Genomic DNA, 24,425 nt, shown 5'->3' with positions numbered 1-24,425 from the left:
TGACTTCGATTTAAATATCCACACTAAATTGAGACAATGAGATTTAAATTTTGGTTGCATGTAAATCGAACTCATTTAGTTCGACTTAGACCCGTGAATAGCTACCCATAGTAAATTAAAGTCAATGGTTTCGATTTATTAGTTTCTGTAAATCGAAACTCATAGATTCGGTTTACATTCAACGTCAGAAAATTTTTAAATAAACTTTTAGCATTTATTTTTGATAAATTAAACAAAAAATAATTTTCAATAAGCACAATTAATAATAATTATATTTAATAAATAATTTTTTAATTTTAAAAATATTATAATAAATATAAATATACAGTTCCTCTTCAACCAGAAGATATTGGAATGGAATCAAACAAATCTTTTAATATTTTCATAGATCAAAAGTCATAATTAGTTGGCTATGCTAACGCTGGATATTTATTTGGTCCACATAAAAGGAGATCTCAAACAGGATACCTGTTCCCATATGGTGGTACAACTATATCATGAAAGTCCACGAAACAGACGATAGCAGCAACTTCCTCTAATCATGCTAAAATACTAGCGATACATGAAACTAGTTGCGAGAGTTTTTGGTTTAAGAGTTTGATCCAATATATTCTGTCATCATGTGGACTGATTGATCATAAAATAGCTCCAATATGTCCTGTTTGAAGATAATACAACATGCATTGCTCAACTTAAAGGGGTGATAGAACAAATCATATTTCTCCCAAATTCTTCTTCACTGATTATTTTCAAAATTAAGGGACAACTGATATTCGACAGATCCGCTCAAGTGATAATCTGGTAGATTTATTTACAAAGTCACTCCCAAAATTCTCTTTTGAAAGATTGGTACGTCAGATTGGGATGCGCCGATTTCGAGACATTAAACGATGTCGACAAGAGGGGGAGACTGTACTCTTTTTCCCCTGGTCAGGTTTTTTTCTATTAGGTTTTTCTTGACAAGATTTTTAATGAGGCAGTTTTCGTCACAAAGGATATTGTACTCTTTTTCAAGGTTTTTTTCTATTAGATTTTTTTAGTAAGATTTTAATGAGACATATTCCTAAATTGTCATCCAAAAGGAGTATTAAGATAAGTACGATGATGTGGATGTCTATTTAATGGGTGCCCATTTAATGGGCAGTTCACTCTTTTCACATATGAGAATTCACTTTCTCAACACATAATAAAATTAATAGACACTACTCTTATACACCTATAAATAGGCATGAACTGATGCAAAAATAATATACACAACAATAAATATTTTACTCTTTCTTTTTACATTATTAATATCTCTCTATTAATGTTACTACATATATTAATAAATATATGAGTCATTTCTATTATAGTATTATAATGAGATAATAGTATTTATAAATATTAATAATAGAGTCTTCTATTTATATTTTAATTGATATTTATTTTTATTTATTTATTTATTTATTTTACAACAAAACTCAACTGTTTTCACTTGGAACTATCCTGGCTTTTTTTTTTATAAATATTAATAATAGAGTCTTCTATTTATATTTTAATTGATATTTATTTTTATTTATTTATTTATTTATTTTACAACAAAACTCAACTGTTTTCACTTGGAACTATCCTGGCTTTTTTTTTTATAAATATTATAATTGAGGGAGAACAAAGAAACATGTTTAAGATAATCCAAAAGGGAAATGGACCTAGAGAGAGAGAGAGAGAGAAAGGAACATGTTTAATGTTCATTTTTCATGTAATTTTGTTCTGATGTGTGTGTCTCTTTACTCTCTCTCTTTCTGAAATCTTCATTGAGAATGGCCCATCAGCACTACAGATCCAAACACACATTTCTTTTTGAGTTTTTGCTTTTCAATGAAATCTCAAAATGAAAAAGATCACTTTTTGATTGCTCAGCTCTTCTGGGTCGCTCTGATTTTCTTCTTGCTGCATTAATGGTTCTCTCTCTCTATTCTGCTTCTGCCTTTTCTTCTTCTTCTTCTGCTGCTGCAACGTGGCAAGTTTCCATTCTTACAATAGCTGAATTCCACTATTACTTTGGAATTTGGACTGAACATGTTTTCCTTCATCATCATCAGGGATGAGTTCATTTTCCTTCATTCAATAGTTTTTTGGTCAAAAATTCCATTTTTCTGATGATCAGTCTTTGAGTTTAAGTTTATCAGGTTTCATGAATTCTTCTTTCATAAACTTTGTTTTATTTTACTTCATTTCCCTTGGCTTTATGTTGAATTTGGTGCATTTGATACTTTTTTGTCTTTTGAATCTGATTCTGACTTACATTTAGCATAAGGACTAATTCTATTCTATCCAAATTCTTCACCTTCCCTCTTTTTCCTTTTTAAAATTTCATATTGTTATCAGTGACCATCACCTAGACTAGTGCATGCATAGTACTTAGACTTCCAGGCTCATTCTGATTGCTGAGAAAATTCCTGTAGTTTATGCTGTGCTATGTTTTCCATTAGTAGCTGGTCTTTGTGAACTTCATATTGAAACTGAAATGCACATGCAAGGTTATTTGGCATTCCTATCTATTGTTTATATCAAAGACATTCATGCAAATCAGTATGTGTTTGTCTTATTTTGTTAGACAATCACATCACATCTTTTATATGTAAAACTAAAATTCAGTTTTTATCATATCACATTCCTATCTGGACACATAAATTTGATTGAATGGTTTTGGTTTTTATTTCAGGTTCTTGTTGTTTACTTGAAACTGCTGCATCTTCATTCATGGCATTAATGGGCATGGGTGCAAATATGCAATACAATGACCATTTCCCGGGACATTACTCCATGAAGGGCCTCATCTTTGGTGCCGAAGGAAGCTCATGGACTTCATCAAACAAGGGACTTCTATAGCAGACAATTCTCGAGTATGATGCTATATTTAGGGACCAAGTATGTCAGCTTGTTTTATCAGAGAATTATTGAATGTATTCTTTTAGGATTCAAATGTAGTTTCTAAAGAAGCAGCATATAAAGTAGATTTTGAGTTGCTTCACTGTTTGTAAATGAATTAAACGTTTTAGAAAGATGCTATCACATTTGTTAAAGTAATGTATTCAAACGTAAAAGGTGACAAGAAAATAGGAATCTTAGCCAGTCCATCAGAAGAACAATTTACTATTAATACTATTTCCATTCTTATTACATCCAAAATAGAGCATACTTTTCTTGATACTTATAATATTTTTTTTTACTATTATTCTTATGTATCATCTTCTTATTTTTGCCTTATTCAGATTCATGAGCTGCACCAAATTTACCAGAAGCAAAGGGAATTGATGGATGAAATTAAAAGGAATGAATTATGTAAACATAATTTAAGGTTGGAGACATCATGGTCAAGTTCCTCTCTGTGTTGCTCATCAAATTTGCCTCTGTTGGCTGGTCAATCATCTGTTTTAATTGTGGAACGCATCGAGTCACTAATGGCTTTGGCACAAGAAAAGAACAGGCAAAGATGTCCTGTGGCACAAGAAAAGAACAGGCAAAGATGTCCTGCTTCTGAAACTACTCCAACTGTAATCAAAGATCTCTTGAAAGATTCTGAATTATCACAGTCTTACAGAAAAGTTGGTAACAAAATTTTGGATCTCCAACTTCCAGCTGAAGAGTACATTGATAGTGAAGGTGATTCTTCCGAAAGTGAAAAGAGTACAGCTTTTACTTTAAATGGAACTTCTCAGGTTGTGTGTAACGGTTTAGCCGACTTAAATGTACCTTTTAATCTCAAGGAAGAGACGGGTGCGGAGTCTGATGATTTGCAGCCCAGAATTCATCATGGAAGCTCCCTTGTTTGTGATCTATCAAGAGCAACAAAATCAGGCTGGCATAATTTTCCCAATGATGCTATGCAGAATTTGAACAAAAGAAAGTATCTTGAAGACTCATCAGATGATCCAATGCCAAAGCCAGGGAAGAAACTCGTACCAATGTCCTTAAGTAATATTGCTGGTGAGAACTTGTCTTCAAGTTTGAATTGAAGTTATAATAAATGCATTTCTTGAACAAATGATGGTAATGAATTTGCCATTTTTCAGGGCAAAATGGCAGGGTCTTGAATTCCCTAGCCGGATTTAGTGATACCGACAGGCAATCTGTTCCAGTTGAATCATTGAGTCAGAAACTTGAGCAAGTTAACATTTTTGCATGTTTGCAAAACTATCTTCTCCGCAACGGCTTTTGCTTTAGCACCAAGGCATTTCATCAACCATCAATCGATACTGATGAGCTAAGCAGCTGCAACAACCATGGTTCATCATCGGCTAGCCGTGAGCTTAGGGAGTGTGTTCAGGGCTCTGAAGATGTGTTCAATCCCAATAACATAAACCTGAATACCATGCCTGGTTATTCCAATACAATAACAGAATTTGAAAGCATTCAGAATTCAAGGGAAGAAGATAAATTTGAGTGTTCAAGACTTCCTTGGCTTAAAGAAAAGCCGGCACCCCAAGGAAAACTCAATGAAGAGGGTAAATCTTCAACACATGTAAGAAGCAACACTCTTGCATTTGACATTAATGGAAAGACTGATGCTTCCAAAATTCTGTGTGTTGAAGAAACTCTGAATATATCAAAAAATTCACATGTAAATCATATTCTTGACAAGGGGGAATAGGTCCGTGCTGGTGAAAAGTTCTTGGAGGATGAGAAGACGATGCATGAATGCTTGATCTGCGTCATTGACCTGAATTCATGCACGAATGAGGATGAGAATACGCCAATGGATATCTATCTTCAGGCCCCTACGAGTCCAGAAAATACGGAAAGTTCTCCACCAAGAGGAGAATCCGATGAAGCCCAAGAGGAGCAAGCCAGAATGGCAGCAGAGGCTTTGGTTTCGATATTCGAGGTGGCGGTCCATAATGGTCTCCAAATGACAACATGTTCACCATTAGAATCTTCCATGAGTAGCCCTCTTCACTGGTTTTCTGGGATTGTTTCTGCAATAGTGGATCATTCAGAGAGTGAGGTTACCTTGGAGCAGCATCTGCCTACTGATTTTGATTACTTTGAGTTCATGACTTTAAATTTGACCGAGACAACAATCCTAGATAGCTTCTATAAGAGCAATGGCCAATCCAAGCAAGAAGGTGAAGGGTCTACCTCACTGACTCGATCGAGGAAGTGCCGGTCGAATAGGTCCCGGCGGGGGAAGGACTTCCAGAATGAGATTCTACCAAGTCTTGCTTGTTTGTCAAGGCACGAGGTGACCAAAGACCTTAAGACCATAGGAAGTCTAGTTAAAGCCGCCACGGCTCATACTACTCGCTCGACAGCTGGCTGCGCAAGAAGCGCAGGTAAAAATGCACCGGCCAAGGCGAGGAGAAGGCCATGTAAATCAGCTTCTAACATTACAGACTTACTGAAAAGAGGCCTAATTAGTTGGCAAAAAATATGTAGAAAGAAAAGGAGCCAAAGATTTCCAGTCAGTAATCTCCAGCTTATTTTTAAATCAAGTACATAACTAACTGATCCGCCTTTGAAACTATGTAATTTATACTCATTTTGTCTCGTAAAATGAGTCAAAGACAAGCAGAAATGCATGTCAACTTAATTTACGAGACAAAATGAGTTCAGAAAACATTCCAGAAGGGATCTTTTTGTAAATATTTTCACCTTTATATAGACTAACATATAAGTAATCATTTTGATTTTTGTGTATATCCTAATTTGTCCTTGGAATCAGATCCTACCTTCTTTATTTGATTTTGTGGACTTTGATTTTATAAAGCTAATTTAATATTTATTGTTATAGTTGTTACATTCTTCTAAAAATTTTTTGAATATTCTTTTTATTTTTATTTTATTTTATTAAACCATTATACAAAACCTCAAATAAATTTAGAAAAAATGACCACAATCGTTCTTAATTAATTTATCTTAATGGGATGATTGATTGATTAAGGCTAAGTTATGAGAGTCAAAAAGTGCAAAGCGCCGAAACGCGTGTGCAGGGAGTTGAGTTCATCGCAGTGATGAGCTTCATCTTCGATTCGTCAATCAGATTCGAATTTCAAAGCATAATCTTACCTGCATATTGCATAGGTTAGTGCTTTTTCTTTTTCTTTAAGCTTTCCGCACTTACGATGATTCATGCGTGTTTGTCTCCCCTACCTGTTTGATGAAATTCCTCATTCACACTCTGCATCACCAACTTCTATGCATTCCAAAATCTCACCACAAATGATTAACAAGTAACAAATTCGTCTCTTACCAGATATTAAAATAATAGATATATTACTATTAGTTCGTGTTAATACTGGTATTATTGTATTATTCACATGTTAGATTAATTACTGTTAATACTATATTATTGCTAATGTTCACATGAATTTTACAGTAAGATTATAACACTTGATTTTCATTTAGCTTTCTTAACTTTGCTACAATTTTTCATAATCCAAAATCCAGATCCCTCAGCTCTCTTTTGAGGTGGACCTAATTAAATTACTAACACTCATTATTGTACTGCTGACTATGTATAACTGCAACAAAATTACAAACATACATCAATAAGATTTCTCTCTTACTAACTTGTCTCAAGACTAGATATATTTATTTATACATATAATTTGATGATTGAAGCTTCTAATTCATTCATTGATGTCCCCCTTCAACCTTACAAATTAAAGTGGAAATCAACATAACTGAATAATAACTTTGAGTGGGAACGAATAAAATATTTTTTAGATATGCTCTTTACAGAGAAGAATCTTGAAGCCCAAGTTGAGTGAAGTGAGGACTTTGAAGGGCCTCTTGGAGCTTCTCATGATCATCCCAAGAATCTCTATATGTCTCTAAGTTGGCAAAAGAATTAAGTATGGCTGAAAGGCAAAGCTCTTTTCTCCATTCTTCTAGAGGTGGCAATCCTGCACGCTCTCCATATTTGACACAATACTGGAATTGCAATGCAATCAAAAGAAGGAAATAAATAAATATGGAAGGATACACAATTATCTAAGAGAGAGTGACTTTTAATAAAGACAACAGAAGGTTTTTTTTTTCTTTTTTCTATTATTATTACCTCGAAATCTGCAATGTCATGGGTGCAATGTTTAGGTATGCCTGCTACTTCTCTTGAGTGGTAGAACTCCTTGATGGATTTCATCATGTCCTCCCATGATGGCAATACCTTTCTCCCAGAAAGTACTTGTGCTATCCATATTGCTTGTGATTCAAAGAAAGGGAACCCTATGATCTGTGAACAAAGTCCATCAATGCTTATTGTACACGTGGCTTAAAAAAGGGGCAGGATGATTAGTAACTAAATTATAATTATATGAGAGTTGATATATGTTTAACTGCACCATTTGCTTAGCATTATTTGGTGAAATATACCATTGCAAAATTATGTATATCTGTGTGAAATGAAAAATTTGATGTAAAACTAATGCAAATTATTGAGCTCAGGGTAATTTATCTACCTTTCTAGGGATGCCTATAAAGGACAGTGATGGAGCAAGAGATGGGGGGAAAGTGTGCTCATACAAAGGCCCCACTCTGTCATCATCCACAACTACCATTCCTTTAGTGTCAAGAAAGGGGAACGCATAGGAGTACCTACACATAATTAATTGAATTTGAAATCTTTCAATTATTAAAATTAATCACTACTAGTTTACTCTAAAAGGGACACAGGGCAATATTTGGACTCAGGCCCCACAATATAATCTTTGAGCCTAAGATCATATAATTATCCAATAATAATATCTTTTTTTTACCATAAGTTAGTGAAATTCATGAGATTGATTAATGATATAGATTACATATTTTTGTCACTGTTAAGTGTGTAGACAATTAATGAAAGTTGTGTCTTTTTACCCTGTGCAGTACAAAATGGTGTCTGCAGAAATAGAGGAACCATCCACAAATGTGACCTTTCCATCCTCATGAAGTGTGTCTATCTGCACAAGGTACCATATATACTATGAAACTACCGAATATTGTAGTGAATTAACTACCTTCTTTATGGGTTTAGTACTTGAAAAAGAACAAGAAGTTTGAACCTGTGGATGAAGGTGAAAGTTCTCATGTTTTGATATAACTTTAGATAAACCCTCAGTGATATTAAGAGATCTGGAACTCATGTGGACTTCCTTTGCTACTTTCACAAGCTCTAGCGATATATCTTGCCCACTTAAGGAATTTCCAACAACCACCACAATCTGTTCAATGAAGATTTGCCTCTATGTTTGAGAATGTTTTAATTTAAATCTCTAAACTTCATACTTCATACTCTTTGGAAATTAGGACACAAATAGAGATTGAAGGTTTCGTATATATATAGTACCTCATTGCAGAGTGGTTCTGGGGATCTGTAAACGTGACTATGCATTTGTTTTCTGATCCATGTATCCATTCCTGAGCATGGGAGAGAATGTTATAAAAAAATGTGTCATGCATGATCATACCATATTCTTATTGTGTCTGTGTGAATCAGAGACAGAGATCTAGAAATGAATAGAATTGATAAACCTACCTTTAATGGAGGGCAATTTAGGCTGAGAGTAATGACCAGTGGCTACAACCACTGCATCAAACACCTCTTCCACCACCTTCTCACTCTTGTCTATGCTTCTAACAACCCATTTCAAATCATTATTGCTACAGACACCATAATCCAACATCCCCACATAATCCACCCTTGTGTTGAATCTTATCATCTCTCTCAACCCAAACCAATCACAGAAGTCCTTTAGGTAATGAAGGAGCTCTGTGTGGCTTGGGAACCTCCTCATGTCCCTACCTTTCTTCACCATAAATGGGAAATCAGTAAACCCCATGATCTCCCTTGGAGATGTGAGCCTTAATGATTCATAGATACTACTATGCACCTTTAGAAAAGGATTTCTTCCTAAAGGATCCTCCCCTACCACATTTGGTTCATATAACCATTGCCCTCCTATGTCATGATTCTGCTCTAACACAACCACCTTGTGACCTTCTTTTCTCAGCTCCCTGGCTGCCACTAGCCCTGATGGTCCAGCTCCAATCACACACACATTCTTGGATTTGTAATTTTTCTCAGAAACCATTGTAACTAGAAGGGTTTGTTGTAGATAGAAGGTGATGATGGGAATGCAAATATGAGAGTGGGTTTATTGTATGTGCGGAAATGAGTTGGGAGTAATGGTGGGTTTTTATAGTTAAATATGGTTGCACGTAGCCCAAAAAAAAAACAGGAAAAAAAATAAAACCATAATTTGTGGGATAGTGATGGTTTGTTGTCTAGGAGACACACGTGATGATTTGAAATCAATAATACTTTGAAGTATGTCCACTTTTCATGCTTGGACTTCTTATCTTTACGTTGAATACTTCTCATTATATAGCTTTATTACCACATTGATTTACTCACAGAATCAATTGATAAAAGTTTAAGTTATAAGTTACAACCTTTTATCAGTCTTCACTGCTACTTTAATTACTTTTTCTCTCTTCATCTCTCTCTCTCTCCTTTTCGTTTTGTATGGTCTATATGGACCAAGCATTCTGCTCTGCATTGCACTGCATGCATGTGTTTGGTACCCGGTATAATGATGATGATGATATTTTCATTCACATGGCCTAACTATGTGACAAATGAATCATCACCATGAATACTTTCTTGGACCTTAGCTTATGGCAATGGTGTTACTATTCTTTTCTGTTTCCTTGAGCATCAAACTTTCGATGAGGGCCAGCTTGATAATCACTCATGAGAGAGAATTTCGGAGTATATATTTAATTACTTATCATGGCCCTCATGCACGTACGAGACTTAATTTCTTTATTTAGCAGGAGGGGAAGATTATATTATTGTGTGAAATTTTATAGTAGTGTTTGGATTGTAAAAGATGGTATAATACGCCATTTTATTTAGAAGCTAAAATAATTCGCTTTTGATTTTTTGTGGGAGAGAGAAAGAAACGTGTATGACAATATGGTGTGAGAAGAGAGGTGTTTTATTTGGCTATGGAATGACACAAATAGGAGGTACCTATTTATTTGCATTGTTTTGTTTTTTAAATAAATAATCACAAATTGGACAGTCTGATTTCAAAAATTAAGAAATTTTTAATATTAAAATTGGACCGTCTGATTTTTATTTTAACAAATAAAAAAAATAAAAAATACAAATTGGATCTTCCGATTTGGAATTTATTTTTTCTTTAAGCAAATCGAACCCTCTGATTTATAATTAATTTTTTTTATTAAACAAATCGAACCGTCCGATTTGAATAAAACACCATATAAAAAACACCTAATTTTTCAATAACAATGTATTACACATATATTTAATCAATATAAAAAAAATTAGCCAAAATAATTAGCTCTGACAAATGAATTCTGCTATGAAGCTAATGGAGTATTTATACAATATGTACAATGGATTATTTATTTGGCCCAATATAAGTTAAAAAATTAACATCATAGGTAAAATATTACTAATTTCTCAAACACAATACATCCATACTATCCAGAATAATAAACATCTGATATCCTACTGAATCGAACATCTATATATCTCTATTATACATATTATACAGATACTCCATTCACTCTCTATACTACTTCTTAGTAACAAAATTCAAACAAAAATCATGGTTGTCTAGTAGTTTTCATTTTTTCAATGTGCGGAATCTTTTTTATTTTTTAACTTTTATAATTTATGATGAGTGTCGGTTGATTATATTATTTTCTCATATTATTTTGTTATGACCCAATATTCTGACATTCTTCATGTTTTTCGTAATATTAAAAAGAGTAATAGTTAAATTTATCTTTAAAAATAATCTATTTTTTAAATTGGTTTTTATTATTTTTAATTAAATTTATTTTTCAAAATTTTTTAATTAGTTAGATTAGTTTTTCTGTTATTTTTATTATTAATAGTGTTAGAATTTATTGATATGTTATTATAAATAACACTACAATATTTATCTGACTATTCTAATTGGCTACTAATATAATAAATTTATAAAATTAGATAAAATTAACTCTAACTTAGGAGTTTTAACATCTCAAAGTCTTTTTCAATTTGAGTTGATTTGATCTAATTTCATTATCTTATCATGTTAGAATTGCCAGATGTATGATTTGGTCAATGTGGTGTCACTTAACATATGATATCAGTAAATTTTGACATTATTAGCAACAAAAGTGATGAAATAACAAATATAATTAACTTAAAATCTTTAAAGGATAAATTTGATTAAAAAAAAATTCTTTCTAAAACCAATCTGAAGAGTAGGTGATTTCTTAGGAACCATGATCGTTTACTTATATTAAAAAGGATAATGATATTAGCATTTCTATTGTTGATTAAAAATATTATTTGTACACCAAAATCAATTTAGTATATAAAACAAAATGAATATAACATGTGATTTTTGAGAGAATTGTGCCACAGTTGATATAGTCACAGCCAAAATCATCACCTCTCTTTATTTCCTTTCACGTACACAGACAAAGTGATGCAAGAAGTGCGCTACAATAGGAACACACACAGGCTTGTTGGACACATTGAGCAATAGAGCTAATTAAACATTGTTAAAAAGGGTTATAACTTTTAAGCCTAGGAACTATGTCTTTAACTTGTTAGAGCCCCACAATCACAATAGCTAGGCATGCCTCACCTTGAAGCTAAGGAAACATGAATAATCATGAAACAGCGATCATCTTCATTTCTCTTAATTTCTGAAACCAACCATTATTGGTGGCTGTTTTATTTTTACATCCATTTGATAAGAGGGAATAATATAATATAGTTACTTATGCCTCATATAATATAAGGGAAAGTTTCAAAAAATAATTATTCTTTTGTTTCTTTAATAGCCATGTATGTAATGCCTTGAGTAGGTTATAAGATATGCTTGTCTTTTCATTTATGACTTCTTTGGTTGAAGTTAAAGTCTAAATTAACTATAAAGATTTGAATGTTATTTTATAATTAGGGATAATGATAGGCTACTAATAACACATAAATATGGTTTAATTTAACTAATTCACACATTTCATGCATGGAAGACTGTGAAGACAAATCACATTATTCATGAATCAAGATAATCAAGACTAATCTCTAATGTTGTTGCCCTGTCACTGTTAGTCTCTTATTATATTATTATAAGTATTTGCTCTTTTGTTACATGCTGTATGAATTTCAATTTGTACTTATATTAAATAATATGTTAGGTTTGCAAGTTATAATTGTTTTTGTGATTGCATGATGGGTCAACGTTGTTTAGATTATCTATTGGATTTTATTGGTATGATTTAGTAGCACTGTCTAGACAATATTATTATTATTATTATAACATAAAATTTACTGGATTTTTTATATAAAAAAATAGCACTATATAATTATTTTAATTGGTGATCATATAAATGGATTGGAATATCTATTATGGCTTTGCTAGAAAATAAATTTTACTTTAACCAACAATAAGTTAATAAATAGTAGATGAGTAAGGATTAAGAATCGTGTATTGTCCTAAATTACATAAATATCATGGAAAAACAAAAATGTAAAATAGAATTACAAAAATTTGGCATATTGTAATATTTTTGCTAATGATAAATAACTAGGTTCGAGGATAGAAAATTACTACTATATTACTAAGCATGACATAAAGGTCGGTGATCAGAAGCAAGGCCAAGAGAAAAACCGTTTATGATTAAGAATTTTTCTTATGAAATCATCATCATTGTTATACTTCAATTATTTGTTACCATTATGGCTCTTTATGTGCTTCAAAAGAAGTCTTCAAATGGAAGCTTTGACTTCATCTATTACCCTTATAGAGGCTAAAGAGGACTCTTGGGTTGTTGGAACCTACTAACATCACAACATAACACCAAAATTAGTAATAAGTAATAACTACAATATTTCTAAAACAAAACATTGGTTTCGAAGTAGACAACAATAATGATAATTTTGTAAAACTGTCTCAAGATTTGGAGCATTCATCATAGACCCTCAAAGTTATCATTGTTCCATACTTCCATTTTCCTATTCAAATCAGCTAGTGATATATGGTCTCTACTACCATTAGGTTGTCAAACGGGCTAGTTCGGTCCATTAAATTTATGGGTTAAATGGGCTATCCCATTTAAATTCGCTTTATTCGTGGGCCAAAATTTTTTAGTTCAGACTATTTATGGTTAGTCCGATAAATTAAATGGGACAGTCTGTTTATCATTTAATTTTATTTTTTGAAAAATATTTTGATAAAAAATATTACTTTTAGGTCAAAAACCTTTAAAAATAATTTTTTTGTTGATGGGTTGGATTTTCGAGTCGAATGGGAAAAAATATCAACTAAAAGTACTGCTTCTAAAAAAATATATTAAAAAAATTAAACGAGCCACTCGTTTAACCCGTCATTTTTTTCGAGTTAATCGGACTCAACCTGTTTAACCCGAAATTTAAACGGATTTAATTTTAAAAATAAAATCCACCTATTTAAACGAGTAAACGGACTGTTCTGATGAATTTAGTCCATTTTGACGACCCTAACTACCATACACTTCCTTCTTTATAAATGTATTTACACTAAATCTTATCTCTCATATTTAAATTATATAGTAATCATCATTTTAGCATTTTATAAAACGTGGCACTGATATCACCTTTTATTATTTATAATATATGATCTTTGCTTTTGAAGAGGTCAATATAAACACAACAAATTAAAAAAAAATTTGAAATATCATTTAACACTATAATCAGAGTCGTCCGAGGTAAATATAACAATTTGCCTTTTTCTTCTATAAATAGTCACTTATATTAAAACAATTGTTATTTATTTATTTTATATTAAAAAAATATTACTCAAATTTTCAGGGTCTATATATAGTCCGAAAGACTTGAATTTCTCTGTTGTTTGAAAACTACCTTTCATAATTTTTAATTATTAGTGATATTATTGTTTATTGAAAACAAAGTGTCCAGAGGTATGCATCAAAGAATGATTAGAATATATGTAGACTACTCTATAGTTTTCTCTAGCTACTACAAATACCTTCACAACTAAGATTGAATTGAAAGGTGATTTGCCTTCCAATTGCATGTACACAGCTGGATGTATAAGAACCAAAATATTAATTTCATTAAGTGGAAAAAAAATTCTGATTGGAGAAGCATCACTCATGGATATTAAAAAATTTTTACCTGGTTGGTTCATCATATTCATATAGGGTTAGGTAACCACTAAAAAATCAAAGATATAAAGACGAATGTATGGTTCTATTTCTTTCTATGTCATGTCTGATTGCAAATGTAATTATGGGAAATGCCGAAATGCCCTTTTGGAAATAGTTTTTACTTTTTTCTAAAAAAAAAAAAGTGGTTAATACAGCTGCATGCACAATCATGCAAGCTGTAATTGCTGTAAATACACACTATACTATTACTATGCTTCTTTGTTATTTGAGAATGCTTGGAAGTAAGAGAAAAAATATATACACATAAACATATCTTCCCTTTACGCTTTGTATAATTTTATTGATGAAAGGGAAACAGTAATATTATCCTCTATATATTGAGTCACAAGTTAATGCTTGCCAAAATTTTATCATTCTTCTAATGCCTACTCTTAAATCTTGATAGCTTGATTTGTATGTGTATATATATAATTTAGGTGGTATGATTCGTAAAAATATGTTCACCTGGTTATTAAGAATTTTGTATTGAAAGAAATATTTTGATATGAAATACTTTGTGTAAAATTTTTAAGAATATAACAATATTCTCCGCGCTCACACTTCCTTAGGATAAATTCCAAAACCTTTAAGAAAAAGCACGAAGAACAAGTAAGAACATTGTCAACTAAATTTTATCTTTTACCTAACTGTAGTAAAGAAGATTAAATTAAAGCTCTGTCAACAGTGAGATAAAGTTGACATTGACCTTATATATATATACTTAATTAATTTAGAACCCGCGCTCTGCACGGATGTATTTAATTATTTATCATATTGTGTGATTGAGTTATTATATATATAAATATATAAATTGTGAAATGTAGTGATATGATTTAGTTAATAAAAATAGATTTCGAGATCAATGACCGAAAATCTACTCCCACCTAAATGTACGTATATTTTTTGTAGGTTAAGAATTAATCTGTTAAAAATTTGTTGGTGGTCAATAAATTACTACATGTACAATAGAAATTTGAATTCCCATCACTTACTTAAGTAGATAAGTCTTATTCAAATTGATTATTTTGTATAAGTATAATTTACACATTAAAATATCTCTGCTAGGCCCATGATTTCAGTTCCTAAAAAGCCCATCTATGTAGATGGCCTAATCTACATAAATTAAATAATTTAAATTATATTAAAAAATTATTAACAATTTGACAAATGACAATAGTTAATGTTATTGTACATTTATCATTTGAAAACAAAAAGCCAAGGCCAGTGGTTTTTTATAGTTAAAAGGAATCTAATATTTAAATAATATTATTCCATCTCTTCATATTGTTTCTACTTTCTTTCAAATTTAGGACTGCAATCAACAATGGAAAATCTATGTATTTGAGCAAAATAAGAGCACAATATATTGGTAGTTTGGTACAAGTTGGCTTTCTTTTTATTTTTACCTTTCCTTTTCTTTGGTTCAGAAAATTTTCTCAATCAATACCAAATTCCAATGCCATAACATTAAGAAACTATCTACCTAAAGCAAAGACATTCAGATCAGAGTTCAACCCTCCACTCTCAAGAATCTTGAAGGAGTCAATAAATGGAAAATAGTGTAAAGGCAAAAAGTAGTCCTTTTGGTTCAAGGAGCAGGGGAAAAAAAAATCAACAATATAACTGATTAAACAATAGTAGTTATATAACTATAATAGTTAATTTTAATAATTGATTTTGATGTATAAATAGTATTTTTGTTTATAATATATATTTAATTATATAATTATATTACATATATACTAAAATCAATTATCAAAATTAACTATTAATATAAAATATATATTAAAATTAAATTAAATAATACATATATTTATACATAAATATATAAATCAGCTATTCTCGTGTTTGTTGTTTATGTTTTGTCCCTGGATTTGTTTTTCCATTTAAAGATATAAAAAAAAAAGAAGCACTACTATTATATATTTAGATTGTCAAAGGCCGGGTCACCATTGAAAGATACAAGAAATCTCTGGCGTAATATAATGGACATTTTGGAATATGACTACTCCAAATTGTGGTGCATTATTTCGATGGACCCTTCATTCTATTTGATCGATCACTATATATAGTCAAATTTCCTCGTAAGTGTTAACAGAAAAAAAAAATCCTTCGTGAGTAACCAATTTAAATTAGTCGAGTGATCAGTTCAACCGTCCGTTTAAACAAATGTTATCGAGTTGACCGTGCACAACCCAAAAAAAAATTCTCTCACAAGTCATAATGCATAATAGAAAGAAGTTTAGAATGATAAATAGAGATGCCATCAGAATAAATTTATTATATTAGAATTTAATTTTAAATTATTATTTTATAATTAATTACCTTTTAAGTAAATTTTCATTAAATTTATTATGCGATAAATTATTTTTATAACTTTTTTTTTTATGTGATGACTCATATTTAAGTTTAAGAATATTTCATTCAAAACTTCTTGAAGGAAAAAAAATATACATCATCAAAATGTGACTTGACAGTAGACAATGCTAGTGCAAGAAACTGTACCATAATGTGAATTAATTTCATGAAATGATTGGATGGAGGAATATGGAGAAGAAGGGAGAAAACTTATTTTAAATGATGAGAATTTTTAATTTGGAGAATAAAGATATATAGGAAAGTTATTAAATCAAAATAAACATACATTGGTCATTTATTTATGTCCACTTCTTAATCTCTTTCACATTATATTAACATGTTTTTACAATTCTCTTCTGAGTTGCTTTGCTTATGGTTTGATTTGATTGTTCTGATGATGATTCATCTGTTGGCTGTAAAATGCTGCCATGTTGTTCAACATATCCATATTAAGTGGCTGCAGTATCACATTTATATATTCTTTTTAATTAGTCCTTAATCACAAGAAGGAAAACAAAAAGTGTCTAAGACATAAACAAAACTTTTTTGCTAAATCATTGTAACTATTTAATAAAGATTACTTTTTAAGACTTTTTAATTATTTATAAATCAATCTATTTTTTTTTAAAGCATGAGAAATGGAAAGAAAACATAGGTTAATTGTTATAGTGATTTTCAAAAAGTTTTAATCCTATAATACATCATTCAAAGTTTGACCTACCTAAATACCAATGACACACCAAGATTAACTAATTCAAATTAATTCTTTTTAAAAATAAAAAAAATCAATAATGACATACTTGTGCAAAAGTAGCAGCCCCATATGAAGCAGAAGGCAGAGGAATTGAAGCATTGGTGCTTGAAGGAATCATCAAGGAAGGTGCAAGAAACATTGGAGCAGAGGCAGTGTTAGCAGCTCCAATTGTTGTTGTTGGTTGGATGAGTTGTGGAAACAATGGCCTAATTGGATTTGGAGCATTGTTTGCCATTGATCTTGCTAGCATAGACATTTGAAGTTGTTGTTGCATTATCATTTGTGGCATGCTCACACTCATCATCATTTCTATCTGTGCTTGAAGTTGTTTCAAGTACTTAATCACCTCATCCAACATTGAAGCTTTGTCTGTCTGCAATTTCAACTTCATTATATATGTATGTATCTTCATAAATTAGTATAAATAAAGACATTTAGGTTGTTCTTAGTAACTCTCAGCATATAAATTACTAGATATTCTAGTGTCTCGATATTTTTAATGATGTGATATTTTATTTCTCTTTATATCTGTATTTCGTTCTCTAAACAGATTTGTATTATCTGCTAGTACTAAATAAATTTGCGTATTATTAAAAATTAAATATAAAACTTGAAATGTTAGGCAATATAAAATTTGGTATTTTTTTTTAGAAAAAAGAAACAAAATAAATATTAAACTTGAAGAATAAGATGAATTCCTCTCTATTTGTTGTTGATTGTTCTTACTTCTCACCTTATTTGCATTAGGCACTAATCGCTGCAATGCTTTCATCTTCTGATTAATTCTATCTCTTCTTCTCTATATATAGACCAACAAAAAATCGAAGGATTCAAAGTTTGATTTCTTGTAATAAGCTACAAGATTATTAGCAAAATATAAGTAATTAAGTAATAAAGAAAACTTGAATTATATATTATTATTTATTTATTTATTAACCCGTTCTGATTGGTTATGGACGGCAGCAGTTCTATTTCTCCTTACAACTGATGATGATTTGCTCTGCCCTGTTTCACCTTTCCCACCATCTCTATCATTTTCATTATTCCGAACTTCCTGTTTAAATTCAAATCAATCACTTGTATAAAATATACGTTAAAATACAAAGTATTATTAAAAATATATATATTTATACACAAATAAATAAATAATGACTGATTTTTTGTATATATGTAACATTTTTGTTGCATTTAATCCCTAATAATACATTAGGCTACAATCATATATTATCATGCACATCAAGTTAGAACCAAGTTGATGAAATACTTAATAGAAATAAATAATAATAGAAAAAGTATAAATAACTAATAATATTTTTGAACAATGTGTGAATAATGTGAATTAATAGGGTTAAAACTTAAAATAATAAATTTAAATTAGTAACATTAAATTAGAATGAAATGTATCTTTATTTGATTGGTGATTGTTCATGTTGTTCAAAATAATTATTGTTCCCTTAACATTCCCAATAATAATAATAATAATAATAATAATGAGTAATTAAGGGTTACCGATCCACTTTGACAAGCAGAATCCTCCTCAAGAATCTTATCATTTTTTAAGCTTCTTGGACCAGAGTCAAGAGAAGGCCACGTCATCATGGTTGTGACGTCATTGTTGTCCCTACAAAATGTGACACTAGCAGTAGCAACACCACATTTCCTATTAGTATTATTGATGCTAACATAATTAACATCTCTCCGATGTTGTTGTTGATCGGAATAAGAAGAATGTGATCTTTTCCTTGAAAGTGTTGGCACCATTTGATGATGTTCCCCTGAAGATGCAACAATGGAGCTTGTTGTGGTAGGAACATCAACATAAGCATGGTTGTCTTTTATGGTCAACTTTGACTTTTTATTCTTGCATGTGGCTTGTTGAACAATGGACTCTAATGTATCATGGGCCCTATTAACCCATGTTGGCTTTTTTTGTGAAGTTGGATCAAGCCCACTGAGCCCATGCATTGATATCTGCCCATTTTCCCATGTCAGCTCTGCAATCTCATCATAATTATTGGCCCTGAAAAATCAAGCACACTACATATGAGACTTTATTTATTAGCAAAGTTTTATTTTTCCTCAAAATAGTATATTAAATTGAGCTTTTTTTTAGATTAAAAAGGACAATCGCAGTTATATTTAGTAAATCAAATAAAAGTAATTTTTAACATCTGGAATGATTTTAATAGATATAAATATAATAAAAAAAGTAAAAAAAAAACATAGATATTTAGTGATGATATATAACATTATATTAGATTTTTTATGAAAAATACAAGGTATTTATAAAAAAAATAAAAGCTAATTTAAAAAAGTATTATCATAGGCATTTTCAAAAGTACTTTTAATTTTTTTGAGATGACAGATATTACTATTTCTCCATTATTAGTTGGCTATAATATAATAATAAGATTAAAAATAACTTTATAATTATACATATATTATAACTGAGATCAATCATTAAATTAATTTTATAATTGAAACTATTATTTAAAAATACTGAAATATCTGACATCATAATACATGTAAAATGCTTCCAATAAGATATTTTCATAACAATGATATGTAGATGCAAGGAAAGAAAATGAAGAGTTGAACAAGATAACATGGGTATTCTATTATATTCTAATCTTTGATTCCTTAATAATAATAATCATCATCAAATTAAAAGGAGTAAATAAAAGGTTCTGGTGGTCTTCCGAAAATGAAGCATAATATCAAGATGAGTGGTGGGAGAAGCTTGAGAAGATTTGGTAATAGTAATACCCTCTTCTAATTGGAGTGTTTCTTGTTCTTGTTCTTGTTTTTGTTGTTGTTGTTGTTGTTTCATGTTCCAGTTTGGAATCAAATACTGATGACTACTACTACTCATACTCATCATCCTATTTCTCTTTCTCTTTCTCTTTCTCTATGTTAAGTTGTTGTTGTTGTTTGTTGGAGAAGTAGTATTTCAAGCTGGTCATACTCAAATCATGACCATATAATAATTATAATGCAAATAAAAATGAGTGCCTTGTGTGTTGTGGTTTTCACATGCTCATTCAACATTCATTTTTAAAATTTAAATTAATAAGAGAAGATAATATTAGTGATTATATTTTTAATATTTTTTTTTTAATTTATTTGATTTTTTATTTAAATATTTTATTTATTTATGTATTTTATATATAAAATATTTATATTTTTATACCTCAATCAACTTGTGCTCCTTCATTTGTCCAAGTGATAATTAGGTGCCATTATCTATAAATTAGAACTCAATCCTTCTACCACTATTACAATACCAACTGATTTGCTTCTTCTAGTGGTGATGGCATATCTGATCCCAAAAGAAAAATTAACATTAATGATTATATATTTGATGTATATTTTTTAAAATTTATTTATTTTATGTATTATGTTAAGTAATTAATGATTTTTTTAAACAATATGAATAACGAACTCTAAAATTGGTCAAATTTAAGTAAAACACACTACATTCTAAATTATTTATCTAAATCTTAATATTAGAACCATCCACACACCTAATAAATTAAATATACAATATATTCATTATTTAATATATCCATTATTCACATTGTTTAATATTTTTATTGTCTACTTATATTTTCTCTTATTTCATTCCTTAAATCATTCAATAATATTATATTATTCAGTTCATCGGGTCCCACATTTGGTGTATCGATTTGTTGAGAGTTGAAATAGATTTCTCTAAGAAACTTGTGGTGCCTAGAAGTTCTTTCAAAGAGAATCGGATATGCTTTGTCTCCTATAAATGTCTTCCCTCTTTTTTCTTTATACTTGTTATAGTGACCCCTATTCACAAATAAATATCCACACAAGTTTACTATTAAAATGTGTAAACAATAATGATATATTAATATGACGGCAAACTAACATATTACACTACACACACCAAGTATTGTTTGCATTTGACTCATTCCTTGTATATATGTTACACATATAACACTTTTGATATCTGGTGACTTAGTGAGACATTTTTATAAAGTTAGAAATTCCAATAATGTTAACCTTTAATTCTTCTATGTTAATAGTGAGCTGAAGTATAATAATTTTGATTAGTTATTAGTTATTTTGCTTCACATTCATAAGATGGTAAAAATAAAATTTCTGAATTTGAATTAAAATTCAGAATACGAATTTTCAATTTTATTAGGTTTTATTTTTAAATATTATTTGTGAGATAAAAAATTGCCGCAAAATAGAAAGAAACCGTTGCAAAATCAATATTTTTTTGTAGTTCTTTATTATTTATATGTATATTTTAAAATCAGTAAAGTGTAAAACAAATACATTATTCAATTAAAGTTAAATTGTTGAGGTACATACCTTTTAATTAGGGGTCCATCTACTGTACAGATGTACTTTTGTACAGATTTACAGATTTTTGTCTTTTATTGATTTAAAAGCGTGTCACTAAAAGTGTTGCTTAAAGAGAATGTGTTACCCTTAATCGTTAACTTGGCTCTGATACCAATTTTTAGATGTAATTTCTTTTTCAAAATTTCTGTTAACTCTTCATATTTTGCTTCAAATAAGTTTATAATTTGTATAGATTTTGTTGGTGGTACTTTGTAGTTTACAATTTCATAAAAAGTATTGTCCATTTCTATTATTACTAATTCTGATTTCATTTTTATAGTTTTTCAATCTTGTTTTAATTTATAATATTCTTTTTTGCATGAATTATTGTATATAGAATCTTTTATCTGTTTGTCTTTTTCTTTAATATAATTTTTCAAATCCTCAAAAACCTCTTTTATTTCTACACTTTCTGTTGTTTCTAAATATCTTTTTAATTTTTCAACTTCATTCTCCATTTTTTCTTTTAACAGCTTTAATTCTTTTAAGTCATAATATGGTGTTCCAGGCATTTATAAATTTTTTAAGTTTAGCTAGGTTTTCTAGTCATTTATAAATTTTTTAAGTTTAGCTCCAACTTGTTTATATTTATTCTTATTTCTATCCTTTTCATTATAAGGTCATTAATTTTGAACTAAAGATTATTTAATTTCCTTTTATACTCCTTTATTTTACTTTTTAATTTTTTCGCCCTTTTTCTTTTTATTTTGTTTTCTGATCTCTCAATCTTTGTATACTTCATTATTTATCTTAGAATTTCTGAAAATTCTATCATCGATTCATCACTATTTTCTAGAGATTCTATTAATTTTTCTAACTCTTCGACTTCTCTTTTTAACTTGTCATAGATTGTTTTTAGAGCTTTAAATGCTCTTTGATTTATTTCAGAAAACTGTAAATAATTTAACCGATTTTCTCTTTCAAAGAGCTCTTGTTTCTTGTCTTGATAAGTTACATATATTTTTTCTTTATTTATTGTCATAATTTAATGTTTAGGGTTTCATTTAATTTTTCGACCTTTTTTGTTAATTCTTTTATTTCAGAATTTTCTTCTTTAATCTTTAACATAAAGGTATAGCATATCCAAGATGGGCATTGAATTTAACATTTATGTTTGCCAAGTTTCCATGAACAATTCCAATTATTTGATCTATTGGGTCATCAGTAATTCTTTTGTCACAGATTGCTAAGCTTATTGGTGAATTAATTCCTTTCATATATGTAGATTTGATTAAGACTTGTATAGTACTAATATGAATCCATCCAATTTTAGATCTTTTTTGTTGATCTTTAACTTTTTCAATCTGTTTACTCAACTCTTCATCATTTATCAAAGCTATTTCAAGTTCTCCATTAGCAGATTTTATCTTTATAGGGCTTTCAAGTTGAATTTTTCCATAGTATATTATATTTTTTCTATTAAAACCTTCTTTTAAAAGATTTTGTTTATTAAAATTTTCATTTGATTTGAGGTTTAATTCTGTTTTTAGAACAGCCTGTTTTTCATTATCTAATAAAGCAGATAATCTATAATAATCAGATTCTTCCGTTAATTCTAAACTTTCTAAATAATTCATAACTATGAGATTAAGATAAAGGCGTACCTTTCTGGAGAAAAACTTCCTTTATTTAGAATATTTTACATAAGATGTTTTTATCTCCAGAGGGGAGATTGTAGATACTAACTCCAGAGGAGAGTTTAGAATTGGTTTTCCCTAAGGGAATTCTTCTTCAAACTATAGAATCGCCTCGGCAGCTTCCTCCTTGCTCTCCTAGCATATGAGTACTCTTTACCTCCTGCTTTCTATGGTTTGATGATTTCTACAATTGCCTAAGCAACCTATTTATAATGGTTGGGTTTGATGGACAATTTCCATCCTTACCCTTCTTATGACGTCATTGCTTACATCATTGTTTATTATCTTGCACCAGCTACATTGTTGGTGCTCTATGACCTAAGCGCTTACGTCATTATGCAATAATGTTGAGAGATGCTTCAGATGTGCTGTCCTCCTCTTTCATTATGTGGCCTTCAGATGCGTTGTCTCTTTCCTTTATCACGTGGGTTGATTCCGTTTCATTATTGCTTTCTTCAGATAACTCTGAGACACATAGCTGGCACTTGTGGTCTTCTCTGTCTTTTATCAAATAGCAGAAATTCCTTTTTATCCCTTCGGGGAGCTTTTCTAAGAGTCCAGATAAGTTGTAGAATGCTGATTCAAATTCCACTAAGAGTCTCATCTCTCTTTCTTCAATTTCATTCCTTTTGCTGGACATAAGCAAAGTATTTCTGCTTTTATAATTGATTCTTGTGTGAGATTCCCTTGTTATCTTTTGAGTTCTTTCGAAAACCCTTGCTAGTGTGCTGGCTAGTCTTCCTTCATGACTGTAGATTGTTAAATCTTGAACTTGATCAATTGGTTGAAAATTTCCTGGGAAGACGGACATGAAGATTACTTGATGTGCTGGAACCAAGCATTCTTCTTCTTCATTAAAAATAGGTTGACTATTCCTAAATTTTAGGGATATATCCCTTGGATTTACGTTGTCAATCATATTTTTAAATCTCTTCACTGCATCAATGAATCCTGCAGGAAACTCACTAATAATTTTCAAATCATTAAAAATTAAAATTGTATCAATTAATCCATACTGGAAAAAAACTGATAGGTGTCAGATGGGGAAGCCTCTGGAAATATAACCAGCTTTGTTAGCTGTTCTTTGGCAA

The 24,425-nt window shown here is 30.1% G+C and overlaps 3 protein-coding genes and 1 long non-coding RNA gene across 8 annotated transcripts; 2 read left to right on the top strand and 2 right to left on the bottom strand.

Moving 5' to 3' along the window:
- Positions 1-1,683: 1,683 nt before the first annotated feature.
- LOC107463611 (uncharacterized) lies at positions 1,684-5,679 on the top strand. 3 transcript variants are annotated; one of them, XM_052252613.1, is made up of 4 exons: positions 1,684-1,940; positions 2,705-2,885; positions 3,255-3,969; positions 4,056-5,679. In XM_052252613.1, exons 2-4 carry the CDS (start codon positions 2,841-2,843, stop codon positions 4,631-4,633), a joined length of 1,338 nt encoding a protein of 445 aa, XP_052108573.1. In that variant the 5' UTR covers positions 1,684-1,940; positions 2,705-2,840; the 3' UTR covers positions 4,634-5,679. The 3 variants fall into 3 exon arrangements, with proteins under 3 accessions (XP_052108573.1, XP_052108572.1, XP_052108574.1); XM_052252612.1 differs by having other exon boundaries at positions 1,684-2,168; XM_052252614.1 differs by lacking the exon at positions 1,684-1,940 and having other exon boundaries at positions 2,193-2,885.
- Positions 5,680-5,878: 199 nt separating this feature from the next.
- LOC110274764 (uncharacterized) lies at positions 5,879-8,426 on the top strand. Of its 3 annotated transcripts, none has more exons than XR_008001932.1 (3): positions 5,879-6,063; positions 6,724-6,878; positions 7,849-8,426. It is a non-coding gene; the product is annotated as an uncharacterized LOC110274764 (long non-coding RNA). The 3 variants fall into 3 exon arrangements; XR_008001931.1 differs by having other exon boundaries at positions 6,724-7,011; XR_002367064.2 differs by lacking the exon at positions 6,724-6,878.
- LOC107463607 (flavin-containing monooxygenase FMO GS-OX-like 9) lies at positions 6,351-9,147 on the bottom strand. The gene is made up of 7 exons (XM_016082432.3): positions 8,498-9,147; positions 8,309-8,379; positions 8,025-8,183; positions 7,840-7,922; positions 7,443-7,578; positions 7,043-7,216; positions 6,351-6,915 (listed from the first exon to the last, which is right to left on the bottom strand). Exons 1-7 carry the CDS (start codon positions 9,051-9,053, stop codon positions 6,718-6,720), a joined length of 1,377 nt encoding a protein of 458 aa, XP_015937918.1. The 5' UTR covers positions 9,054-9,147; the 3' UTR covers positions 6,351-6,717.
- A 7,637-nt stretch (positions 9,148-16,784) lies between these two features.
- Positions 16,785-20,631, bottom strand: LOC107463589 (transcription factor PIF7). Its single transcript, XM_052253450.1, has 6 exons — positions 20,603-20,631; positions 18,824-19,334; positions 18,252-18,368; positions 18,048-18,113; positions 17,361-17,687; positions 16,785-17,017 (listed from the first exon to the last, which is right to left on the bottom strand). Exons 1-6 carry the CDS (start codon positions 20,629-20,631, stop codon positions 16,931-16,933), a joined length of 1,137 nt encoding a protein of 378 aa, XP_052109410.1. The 3' UTR covers positions 16,785-16,930.
- Positions 20,632-24,425: the final 3,794 nt, after the last annotated feature.

This window comes from Arachis duranensis, chromosome 8 (genome assembly GCF_000817695.3).
Source record: "Arachis duranensis cultivar V14167 chromosome 8, aradu.V14167.gnm2.J7QH, whole genome shotgun sequence".
NCBI lineage: Eukaryota > Viridiplantae > Streptophyta > Magnoliopsida > Fabales > Fabaceae > Arachis > Arachis duranensis.
This window is presented reverse-complemented; position numbering and strand designations above follow the sequence as displayed.

Excerpts from the sequence above, each read along its gene's own strand:
- LOC107463607 (XM_016082432.3), bottom strand. The coding sequence starts at position 9,053 with ATGGTTTCTGAGAAAAATTACAAATCCAAGAATGTGTGTGTGATTGGA. Across the intron at positions 8,184-8,308 it reads CAGAACCACTCTGCAATGAG|ATTGTGGTGGTTGTTGGAAA; the intron begins GTACTATATATA and ends TTCATTGAACAG. Across the intron at positions 7,217-7,442 it reads TTATAGGCATCCCTAGAAAG|ATCATAGGGTTCCCTTTCTT; the intron begins GTAGATAAATTA and ends CTTTGTTCACAG.
- LOC107463589 (XM_052253450.1), bottom strand. The coding sequence starts at position 20,631 with ATGCCATCACCACTAGAAGAAGCAAATCA. Across the intron at positions 18,369-18,823 it reads CTGCTTGTCAAAGTGGATCG|GAAGTTCGGAATAATGAAAA; the intron begins GTAACCCTTAAT and ends GAATTTAAACAG. Across the intron at positions 17,018-17,360 it reads GGGCTGCTACTTTTGCACAA|CCACTTAATATGGATATGTT; the intron begins GTATGTCATTAT and ends GTGATACTGCAG.
- LOC107463611 (XM_052252613.1), top strand. The coding sequence starts at position 2,841 with ATGGACTTCATCAAACAAGGGACTTCTATAGCAGACAATTCTCGA. Across the intron at positions 2,886-3,254 it reads CTATAGCAGACAATTCTCGA|ATTCATGAGCTGCACCAAAT; the intron begins GTATGATGCTAT and ends TGCCTTATTCAG. Across the intron at positions 3,970-4,055 it reads GTCCTTAAGTAATATTGCTG|GGCAAAATGGCAGGGTCTTG; the intron begins GTGAGAACTTGT and ends GCCATTTTTCAG.